Source organism: Dufourea novaeangliae, unplaced genomic scaffold, assembly GCF_001272555.1.
Source record: "Dufourea novaeangliae isolate 0120121106 unplaced genomic scaffold, ASM127255v1 scaffold50, whole genome shotgun sequence".
In the NCBI taxonomy this organism is placed as follows: Eukaryota; Metazoa; Arthropoda; class Insecta; order Hymenoptera; family Halictidae; genus Dufourea; species Dufourea novaeangliae.
The window spans coordinates 346836-359658 of NW_015373927.1; the positions used below are offsets into that span (position 1 = coordinate 346836).

The following is a 12823-nucleotide window of genomic DNA, read 5'->3' on the forward strand; positions in this document are numbered from 1 at the left end:
CAAAAATTTATTTAATTTAAAACTAGTACTTAGAACAGTATATTAATTGTAGTCTTATTGCTGACCTAACGTATTTAACTTAATTTTCTTAAGTATACGTGCATATAAAGATTTCAGCCAAATTTCAACTGAATCTATCGATTGTTTTCATTTTTCTAAATAATCTTTAACACTAGAATTACCGACAATGAACGTGTTAGATCGATGAAAATGGCAGTAATTCAAAAATAATAAATCCGTAAATTTGTTAAAGTATCTCAAAAAATCCACTACTAGAACCTTTTACTAATCTTTTAGAATCTTTAGTTTACGAATCACCCTGATAACCAGTTGTGTCCAAGTTTCGAGGAAATTGTCAGCAAATAATGACAAAATTTGTCTAAAAAACCATATCCATCTATTTTCGCATTTGACTTAAGTTTTGCAGACAAGCCTGCTGGCAAAATGGTAAAGCAAATTGGCAGCAAATTAGCAGCAAGTCTTGCAACACAACCCAGGCTATATTGCAAGACTTGCTGCTAATCTGCTGCCAATCTCCGTGCGAATTGTTGATAGCAGATCTTGCATCAAACTTGCAACCATGTTGAGTACGTAACATTATAACACGCATTGGACAAAATTCGGCTTTGCAGGTTTTGCTGACTGGGAACCTAATAGCATGCTTTGGTAATAAAATCATGGTAAAATAATATAAAACAGTAGTTTAACAATAATAAATACTTGCGTGACGTTTATAGGCAAATATAAACTCCGTTACTGTCCTTTTGTTTATTACAAGTGTTTTTTTATAATACGAAACGTACATCGATAAAATAGACTCGTATTTTTGAGAAATACTTATTAGATAGAATGAATGTATAGTAGTATTAAATTATGTATCATTTATTATGCAATAGAATCTTAATAACATATAAATTATAGAATTATTCTTATCAGTATTAAAGAATTATATAAATATTCTATCTCGTTCTTACGGTGGTCATCTTTGATTTCATTTCACAAAGAAAATATGCTATCCAAATGCAACAAGATACAACGTATACATAATATATGCATACATTTATTGACTTATACACCGTTGAGAAATATAAATAAGTAAGGCATCGGATAAGTTCTATGGTCCCAGCATACTTTGATTTATCAAATAGTAATCCGATCGTAGTAAGAGCAAACAAATCGTTAATAATCGTAAATCCAGTAGATACGGTTTTTAGATTCTGTAAAAGACATGTTTTCAATGTTTTATTCATTATTTAAAAAAAAGAGAACATTTTTACATTTTAGGAATATTAGATTGTTGCGCATGAATTGAACATGTGTTAGCTTACAAATACTGCGAATCTCCTACGAAGACGTGGTTTAAATTAAATGACTAGTATACAATTAAAATAATTAGTATGCAACAATGAAAATTTTAAATTGAACTCGAAAGTAATCTTTGTGAAACTTCATTTACTTTACTGGTAAAAACTACTCTAATAATAACATCACCCAACAAGCAAATAACAGCTATATCTTCGAAATATTGCTTTTACATCGAAAAACGTTTGAATTTTAAAATTACGTACTGCGTTCAAGCTCAAATTAACTTAATAATTCGTTGAAATAGTAATAATTTCGTACACAACAATTTAATATTTTTCGAAAAATTAAAAATGTTACGTTATTGGAATTCTTACCTCCGTTTCGTGTATGTGAAGATGATTGTAAAAAACTAAGCAAAAATGTACAATTATGTAAAGATTTTGCCACGTGGGTACGACGGGGTCATATTTAATCCTAGATGTTACCTAAAGAATATGGAAATGAAATTATAATTAAAAAGAAGATAGATGAAAGTGAACATAAAACATGTAGCTACTAATCAATACCAATAAGAGTACTACATTTATTCAAAATAAGATAATATAATTATTAGTGAATCATAATAGGAGTAAAATTATTATTATGAGGAAGATAAATCAATGTAGACATAGAGAATCTACAGTTACAAGTGTCACTGTGCTCCTGGTAGAGATGTTTCTTTATAAAATCAAAACCGGTTTACTCGATGTTACTGTAATGCATAACTGGTACTCATATTTGTATGAACTCTTAGGAAGCAATTATATAAGTTCATTAGTAGTTTTAACCTATTATCCAATGGTATATTATAATTGTGTGAGTGATAAATTTTGATTGGACAACAATGCCAGCTCATTTAATCTTAGAGAAGTTTATTATTTACAAAGCGTGGTGTAAAATATATTGAAAATGAGGGACACGATAGAACATAAAGTCTCAGATAGATGCCTTGAAGACGCCCATTTTACGGCTATTTTTTAGGTCTAAGGCGCCTTTAAGCCGTCTTCAAGGCATCATTAGGCGTCCTGTGCTATGTGGGGTGTTTCTGAATGTTACTCAATGTTCCCTTCGCGATAATAAAACTTGAATAAGTGTGTTACAAACACAAAAGAACAATTATATAAAATTCAGAACTTACATTTATTTTATATTCGTCAAGACCTAAACGAGGACTGCCTGGAAACCAACTGGGCCCTTTCCAAACGACAGCCAATTTATTTCCTAAGGACGGTATGCGTACACTTTTCGTTATCAATTGTATCGTATAAAATACCTATAACCGTTAAAAATTTCACAGTTAACGAGAAATAAGTTTGGTTAAAATAATTGAAATTGTTACACGACACAAACATCTTTATAGAGCCATTCAGATGTACATAAATGTGGAAAAAGAGAAATTATAGAATCGTTGCATGTTATTCCGAATCATTTCGAAATGTGGCGGCGGTGTTTGATCTATGAACCAATTATTGAAATTCGGAATAAATCACCATTACAAGATAAATCGCATTGGTTTTTATGTCAATTGAGTTTGCATTTGCATAACTGATTCACACTTTATGTAACAGGATGATTACGCATTTCATCAGTTGTTAGATGGAAACCATACAGGACTTATGTACAATTAGCGAGAAAGAACAGTTACATGCACACTCACACGAACAACAGTTGCTTACCTGTAAATACAGGGGATTAAACGATCGAGGACTGACAACCAAGCCATAAATTATTTCGTCTTTTTTCTTTTCCTTCATGAACGTACCAAACAACTTATCCCATATAATGAGAACGCCGCCGTAATTTTTGTCCAAGCAATACAAATTACAGCCTGCAAGAAATTCAGAATATAATTATTAATTTGTAGGACACGAGCAAACAATTTTCTATGTTTACGTTCTTTGAATACGCGACGCCTTGTTAGATAAAACGAATTTGAATCACTTACCATGATGCACACGATGATGTTTCGGCGTATTAAATATTAATTCTAGCGGGCCGAGGTCGTCGATGACGGTTGTATGGATCCACAGTTGGTAGATTAAATTAAATTGGTTGTGAACGATGAAATGCGACGGTGGTAGAATTAACGCAAGGGGCAAATAAAACATCTGTAAATAGATTTTGCGTCTGTTCATGGCACTCCCTTAGTAGCAATTACTCTTGGCATTTTGATGGGCCTTTGATGCACTATTGGTTGGCCAACAGTTAGGATTGTCACTTTTTTTTGCAACTGGGCCAACAATCTACCCAACGTAGGGCCCACGTCACTATACTACGAAGGGCCAACTGGTGGTTCCTTTCTGTAGGGCCAATTGTTTAGTATCTACAATAAACCAACAATAGGAAGACAGTTGGCTATACTACACTTCCATAAAATCCTTTACAAATAATTCACAGAGAATAACACTGGAAATAATATTTATAATAATTATGTACATGTATAAATTGTATATGTATATTAAACAGGTAAACAAGTGTTTTACCAGCAAATATACCTTTACAATTTATTATGTACAATTTATACATGTAGCTAATTATTACGAATAATTATTATAAGTTGTTTCCAATCTTCGTTCCCCTGACTCTACTTTCACAGAATGTCAAATGTCAAACGTGTTGCGCGACACTAACAAATTGTGAGTATATTCGTAAATAAGAAACCAAAAAAACCAATTTGAAATGTAACAACAAGTTTTTGGTTGTAGCAACGTTTCTGACGTCTTCTAGACGATATTTATAAATGTTGGCAAACTTTGGGTGGGCCAATGTTGTATTATCATTGTCAATTTCTTGTTAATTAATCAACAATAATAAGTGTAAGCCAAACATTGGATATTCGTTGGCAAATTGTCATAACTTTTTCGTCGTGGACCCTATTTTGGGAATTTGTAGGCAAAAACATTGACTACAATATACCAACTAACTCCCAACTGTTGGATACCGTTGGCCAACCATAAATGCTACTAGGGTCACTATACAGACGAATGTCACGAACCGTACCAAAGAAACGTTTTCGGACAAAACCCTTTGCTGTTATCATTCGAATTGGGGATATGAAAAACAATGTACACAATACAAGAATATTTATAGTTACACGATCAAAATTTACCAGTACGTTTTATGAGCAAGAAATAAGAAAAAATATTGTATAATCGTATGTTCGGTTTATTACTAAGGTATGACAAAAGTTTTATTATAATTAAGGTTATGGGTTTGTTGGGATATAACTGTGAAAAAGTTATTTGGCCATGTTTACCAAGTTCATTTATTTCAACTATATATTTATTACTTGAAAGAATTGGAGCTTGTAATTATTATATTACAAAATAATAGAATAGGGGCGATATCTGTTGTTTTTTTTTATTAACTATAGATTATTAACTGTCAATCAACGAAAAATTTAATGAATCAGTGTTGAAGTAGTTTCGTTTCGAAAAGTGAAAATTTAGTCCTTTTTTTGTTTTTCTGCTATAAGACTTCACCTGAGTAGGTAAGTCTTAAATGACTAATTTTTTATTTTGTAGAATTGTTTCAGCGTTTTTTTCATTCAACAACTTGATGGACAAAGGGGATTTTAATACATCCACTGATTCAAATCTTACCATCTTCAAAATTTCTGATTGTTTTTCCAAATATTTTGTCCCCGAGTGAAAGAATTTGTAAATATTCGTGTTTGAGAAACTTCATTATTCTAGAATTTAATCTGAAGAAATCTATTTTTATTCTAAAATTTGTAACATTTTTATCATTCAAGATAGACAGTTTCGTTTTAAATTAGGTAAAATTTTGTAGATCGGCATAATAAAACGATCCTTTTATGTGGAACAACCGAATGATTTATTATTCGAGAGAATGCCACTGCAAGTTCAGATAGCGTGGAGAGCATCAATTGCAACCGCGTCCAGTTGCGGTGTACCTTCGAGACCGCCCGCAGAATTCTGTGCACGTAATACGAGCGATACTCACGAAATTACACCAGTGTTGCAAAACGGACTGCCGAAGACCAACCGCGAGTGTGAACTCCTCGCTGCTGTGATGTACTTGATGGTGAGCCCATAAAAAGTGCACCTCTGCAAACGGGCGAGAAACACTATAAATTCGTCAACTAGAGGGGACGAAGTATGACACACATGGTTGGATTAGGAATTTAACCGTGGTTACTGCGGTGAACCCAATAGTAACAAAAATCCACTCCGACGGCGGTTAAACACCAGGTCCACACCGAGTTCCATGGCAAATTCCACCAGTGATATTTCTCGTGAATTACGATGTACAGATAATATTCAGCGCTGCGGAAGAAGACGCTGAAAAATTCATTAAAGATAAAAACAAAAAGAAATCGATATTAAATCATTCAAATTATTCCATTCGTTCGAGTTCATTGTACAGGATGGGCCCATGGGCGTAGCCAGAGGGGGCGTTTTTACCCCACCCTACAAGAAAAAAATTTTATTTCGCCCCCTCCCCCTTCTTTCCGAGAGTTACAAAATTTTTGCGTAATATTTAATATTGCAGTATAATTTGAAACACGACCAACAGCCTTTATTAACAAAACGCATATATTTGCAACGATTTATGACTTTAACACTAGAACTATCAAACAAGTCAAAATGACTTGTCAATACATTCTTATAACGATGATTAAAATGATATAGCAATACATTTTCTAAGATCTTTGGAATTTTTATTACGATTTGAAAGTGAAGAAATTAGTTAATTTATAAGGTTATCAATTTTCAACAGTTTGTCATATTTATCAATCGATCAAATTATACATATATGCGTTTATCATCGGCAGTTCTAGTGTCAAAAACAAAATAAAGCGTGTCTGGTTACGTACAGCCTTTTTCACTGTGGCAGTCGATGTGATAATATTTTTGCCCCCCCCCCCCCGACTGATAAGCTGGCTACGCCCATGGGTGGACCAGTGGTTTGTAAGCTTTCTCGAAGTCGCAGAACACTTCTGGTTACAAGACAAATTTGCGGAAAGCCAAAATCACTGAGGTCGTAAAACTAACAATAAAAGTATGCATGAACATGCCTTGATTAAAAAAATTTAATTATTCGTTAAGATTCAAGCGTAGTTTTCTAGCGCCAGTACACCGCTTTCATAATTTTACGGAGCAATTGTAACAAGATCGTGGAACACCGGTTAAGAACCACTGGGGTACACCGTAAAAAAAATGACCACCTTGAATATTTCTGAAACTGTGGGAACGAGAGAACATTTGTTCAGTCAATGTTATTTAGTGTAAATATAGCCATAGTGTGGCGTTGATAACACTGGTCAACATGAGTTTTATCCCAAAGAAAAATGTTTACTGATTTTTATATATTCTCTAGCCGAGCGGCAGCCGAGAGACAGTCGAGCGACAGTCGAGCTCTTGCGCTTGCCGCCTTTGAGTACCACTGCCAGCGTCGCAGATTTGACTAAACTATTTCGCTTCTGTATTGAACAGAAAACGTGTCATATCATTTCTGTTAATGCTTTTCGGAAGAAAAATGTTTACTATATCTGCTGACGCAGTCAGATTATGTCTTGCACCCTTACTTTTTAAAATAAATCAAAAAATACCTGTAAAAATTGGTGCATTTCGGGTGTCCTTTTCCCTTTGATCGTTCTTGAAACATGTTTAAATGTTGATAATGCGATAACAACGTATACCATTTTATTCGGGAGAGTTTAGAGAATAATTTGACGCAACAATCAACTGAATAACTATTAATGTTTGAACACAGGAAATGTTCAAAATTGAAAATTTGCATCTTTTTTTAAATGAAATTTCTCGGAGACTGAGGGTGATGGCAAAAAACTGTTTCCGGATTCGTACGCAGCATAGAAGAATCTATAAGAATCAGCAACGATTTCGAAGACAAACAAAAAGTTAAATTTTGTTGACCAGTGTAATTTTATTGTACAACAACTAACAGTTACCCAGATAGCACATGACGCCTTAAAGACGTCTATTTTACGGCTATTTTAGGTCTAAGGTGTCTTTAAGCCGTCTTCAAGGCGTCATGTGCTATCTAGGATATACTGTTTCAGAAATATTTTTCTGGTCCCTATCATAATGCTGGAAACCAGAGATGGGCAAATTCATTATTTAGATAAAGAGTTTCGAATAATCCGGGATAGCGCATGACGCCTTACAGACGCCCATTTTACGCCTATTTCAGGTCTAAGGCGCCTTCAAACCGTCTTCAAAGCGTCATTGAGCGTTATTTGGTATCTGGGATGAATAAAAGATGAAAAAGCACTTCGTCATTTTCAAATTCCAATTTTTATAACAAAATAATACTTCTTCTTGGATGAATCATCATTTGGCAAACAATTACTTAATCTCATTAACTGTTTAAAGCTCACAATGACGCCCTTAGATACCGTTGCTTTTCACTATGTATTATTCGAATAAAATTGTACCCAACTCTGCTGGAAACATTCAAGGTGGTAATTTCTATTGATCAACGAATTGCAACCCAGACAGCAGATGACGCCTTGAAGAAGTTCGTTTTACGGCTATTTTAGATCTGAGGCACCTTTAAGCCGCCATTAAGCCATCTTATTCCGCCTGTGTGCTGTCTGGGAATGTACATTCTATACATTACAGACAGATTAAGGAAATAGAATTGATAATTTGTTAATCGAATAAATACACTGCTCTAACCTATTGCACCCACCAGGCGAAGGAAACAAAACAAATGCCTTAAATTTTATAAATTACAATAGTACTAATAACGAGTTATGTTTCTGGATGAGAAACTTTTGGGAGATTTGTACGTCGTATTGACGAGCACAGCGACTGCAATTGCATGATCCTCCAATTGGTATGGGCTGTGTATAAAAGTCTGTAGATTCGTTTGTATTCTTGTATTTCTTTTTATCATTTAGGAATAAAAATACACGGGGGAACGCAGTAGCTAAAAATATGCGTTACAAACAACTGCACGAAAATAGATCGACTGTCCATCTACCTTATCCACACCGTCATGGATGCTGCCCGTATCTTAGGTAGATAGATTATTTGCGGTAAGATGCGCGCAATATTTGCCGCCTAGCAGAATAATTATATGTACTTTATAGTATATTCGTTAATACATTAATTTTTGTAACGAAATCACGTATAATGCTATCGAGAAAGTAGCCGAATGAATGTTAATTTTTTTTTACTATCAATATTATTTACTTATTTCATTAGTAGAAGTCGCATATATTGCATAATATTATCAATTAAGATGTAACCGTTATTTCATTTTCGTAAGAAACAATCACATATAACCACTAGCTTATTTTTATACAGAATAGATAAGAATACATACAAACAAAATGTACTTTGTATAACATTTGTATAATATTTGTTATGCAATATTAAATTAGATTTTATTTATAAAAATACTTTTCTGGACGATAACCATTAAAAAATTACGGACGTTTATTTAAACTGAAGATTGTATGACTAATTAAAAAAAAAAAAAATAGAAGTTACGAATATCATTAAGGTAAAACGAGAACGTTACTAAAGTTTCTGAATTTCTCTGCTTTTCCGCAATTTTTTCGTTCGAGTAAGTTATGAATACATCAAATCCACAGGCTAGGCATTAATATAATAGGCATCACTCTGGTGTAGTGTAGGCAGTAATAACACTTGAACAATAAAACTACGTTCACCGGTCATTTACCTATGCTTACCGGCCAGTCTCTTGAAACAACCAATGAGACAGCGACGTCATTTGATCGTTTAAACGAAATTTCTTTTTCTTCGAGGTCAATATAACTTGCTCCAGTATGATAAGAATGAAGAACGGGAACCATACCTGTGCAAATGTTTAAGTAATTTTAATGACGATGCTATCAAGCGTCTGTATTTAACCGCGATACTGATAAGGCTGCTCAATGCCAATACAATAAAACTTTTCAGGGAAATAAAGGCTTAAATGTTACATCCAACAGGTCGTTAAACTATCAAAAAATTATTATATATTGTGGTTGAACAAACCTCTTATTTATGGAAAGCATAAATTCGAATTATATAATTTTGTCAAAAGAAAACATTGCAATGTTTTGCGTTCCATTTGTTTATTATACGATCGAGTAACACGAAAATGGTAGTAAGTTTGTTGCATACATAATTATTAATACGTCACCACATACATTTACGTTATTCGAATAGGTACAAAATCTTTTGAAAACTTTGCTCACTAATTCGAATAAGTTCTACAATTCTCGATACCGAAACTATTGTTTCTCGTTATTATAAGTACATCGTATTGTAAGTCTTAATGCAAGTATAAAGTGCGAAATGTTTAATCATCTATCTATAATAATAAAAACATAAAAGGTACTCAATAATACGTTAAAAAGATAACATGATTGCCACGAATCGAATAATCAATAATAAATTCATCAGAGAGGAAACAAATAAGCGAATTGATTAATTTTATACGAAAATATTTCAGTAATTGGCAATTGGACATGAACACAATCTTCGGGTTACGACATATACAAAATATATGTATGTAATATGGAAACTAGTTACCTGCTGATGGTAATCCGGAACGTCATGCGTAAATTCGAAGATCGAGTTGTAAGGGTTAACGACATACCAAAGTTTTCCTGCGTTCTTCAAGTGTCCAACGAAATCGCCATGCGAAACGTTCATCTTGTGCACTCACCTATGTACGTTGTACCACTGATTTTGGGCACTATTACTCTTAAATCATGACCAAAGAAAAAAAAATGTAAACAGACTGAACTATGCCGACACCATTCGATGGATTCTGTTTTAATCATCGTCGTGCAGCATGCACGCATCGTTTATATATATAAGTTCGAGCTAACCGAGGACACGTGAGTATGCGCGCGCGATGTTTCTTTCACGGCCGTATGTGATAAAGGCGCGACAATGAAGACGTAACAATTATACTAGGACACAAACGATCGTAAATATTTGCGTGAGCGTGTCATCAGAATTAATTATTGAATGAACGTTGATTGCTTTATTATTTACATCGAATTATTTACAAGAAAGAAATTTTGTTTGAAATATCACTAACATTTGAAAATGAGGGTCGCTTACATCTACATTTGATAGATTGTTAATAGTACGATTATTAATTATATTCACCCCAATATATCAATGAAGACGTGTTATAACTCGAAAAAGAACTATAGAAACTAATCATACCACCAACATTGCAAATTTATTACAATTTGGAATAACTTATGAGTAGTGAATCGGTCGATAGTTGAACGATCTAATCATGTATCATATGAAAGTACCCTTTTTTTTTGCAAAATTCACTTTGTGTATAAATCTATGCACTTCTTCGTACTGTCGTTTACAGTAATGAAATTTTCTAAACATTCATTTTGTTCTAGCAAAACTATATCACATCGCTTCAACACCGCATTACAGAACAATTACAGATATCGTAATCGTTTGATTATTGCCCGTTACGTTTTCTAGGACATGTCGTAAACTACAAGAATTATTAATTGCATCTCGTTTGTACACTTTCATTAATCGTTAATCTTACCGTTTTCTTTAATACAGAACATTGCGAATGCGAATGATACGAAAGAAATGTTGCGTGAAACGTGAAACGATTCGATGAGGCAGTACAAAGAGTTCATGAGATTGAGAATCTGCGTGATACACCACTGTATGCAAACCTTCGGTATGTCAGACACTGCACTGACGGCAGACGGGGTGTTTCATAACGTGCATTAATTATTCGCGCAACGGTGGACAAACCAATAAATTATTATTGCTGTATACGAGGTTGTACATAAATTTCGTACGTTGAATTGAATCTTCTAATTAGTGATTAGTATGCAACATAATATAACCATATCCGTTCATATTCGCTTTTTCATAGATAATTATTAACATTATTTCTGAACTCTAATTTTCTTATGGTTAACGTATAGATCGATTTTAAATTGACAAGGAAAATTGGTACAAATTTCATTTTTACTTTTTGTCTACTTCAATGCCAACTACATGTGTAAATAAATAAATATTTTAATTACACAAGATTTACTTGGAATCTCAAAAACTGAATTAATTAGAATATAAGAATGAGAAGCATGTAAAGAACATGTACATATATAGAATAAAAAACGACACAAATTTCTATTATTTGCGACGCTTTAACTGTTTCCAAATAATAGTATCGGTAAACAATAGTTGGTAAATTTTTAATGCTGAATACAAACTGCCTAAGTCCGTCGAATATAATTTTTTTCGAAGTATACCCAGATAGCACATGACGCCTTAAAGACGTCCATTTGACGGCTATTTTAGGTCCAAGACGCCTTTAAGCCGTCTTCAAGGCGTCATGTGGTATCTGGGTATTGATTTCAGAAGATAAAGTAAGTACATGTACAGTATTCTTCTCCCATAATTGTATTATCGATCGGCTTATGTTATGATCGTTGAAAAGACAAAAGCGAGGCGCTAGAAAAGGAAACCATAGTAAAATCGTATCTTCTCTCTGTAACCGCTTTACGTGAATCTCAATTTATGTGATTGTATGGTGGAATATTATACAATTCGTTTATATTATTTACATATGTATGTATGCGCTTTATATACATATATTATATATGTACGTTTAAGTATTATTTTCACATTTATTTATTTATGATTTATTATTTATTTATGATTATAATATTACATTTACTTTAAATAATATATCTCAGCTATCCTGTGTAAAGATCCAAACCACAATAATGGACTGTGAAATAAAAAATAAAAATTTATTTTATAGTACATGGAAAGTAAAGGCTGTATATATGTATAATTTACGACCAATCATCGTAACAATCATTATATTTATTCTTTTGATTCAAGGATTATTTTGTAAAAAAATGTTTTCATGTCATTAGCAGCTTCAGAAATACGTAAGTAGAATATATACATTTAAATGAGATTCAGTGTTTACGCGTGATTGTAAATTAAATAAAACATGTTTTATTGTATTCAAAATATCAACAAAACTTTTCTGAAAAACAAATGTTTTCAGAATTTTTCGATAACAAATAATACAAATCTATTTTTTTATTATTATCTTTATTTTCGATATTTAACTATGCAGAAATGGTTAGAATGTATTGAACTGAAAACAATAACGATGTGTCACTTTGTTAAATATTTCATCCAGAACAATGTGTCAGTGAATGTTTATATAAAAATGAAAGTATTGTAGTAATTTTACACTTAATTATAAAGCATACGTACCAATTAAAGAATTAAGCTGGCGTTAAACGCGAATCACAGCAAACACAGAGTTATATGTATTGTATTTTACTAAACACTATGAATATCGTAGTAAAGTTAGAATAAGAATGGTACTGTTAGATTTATAAATCATTATAAAGAGTTTCGAAAGAAATAACTATAGAACGTTTAATGATCAGTTATTCTGTTAAACTAAAAATTACACATATTAGTACTCCCTCGCAGTTACAATAATCGAG

At 32.8% G+C, this 12823-nt stretch overlaps 1 protein-coding gene across 1 annotated transcript; it reads right to left on the minus strand.

Annotated features, from left to right (window-relative positions):
* Positions 1-959: 959 nt before the first annotated feature.
* LOC107195069 (alkylglycerol monooxygenase-like) lies at positions 960-10132 on the minus strand. The gene is made up of 10 exons (XM_015584837.1): positions 10091-10132; positions 9879-10001; positions 9032-9156; positions 5497-5648; positions 5311-5414; positions 3290-3452; positions 3021-3172; positions 2483-2617; positions 1680-1790; positions 960-1217 (listed from the first exon to the last, which is right to left on the minus strand). The coding sequence occupies exons 1-10, from the start codon at positions 10130-10132 to the stop codon at positions 960-962; spliced, it is 1365 nt and encodes a 454-aa protein (XP_015440323.1).
* Between the last annotated feature and the right edge of the window lie 2691 nt (positions 10133-12823).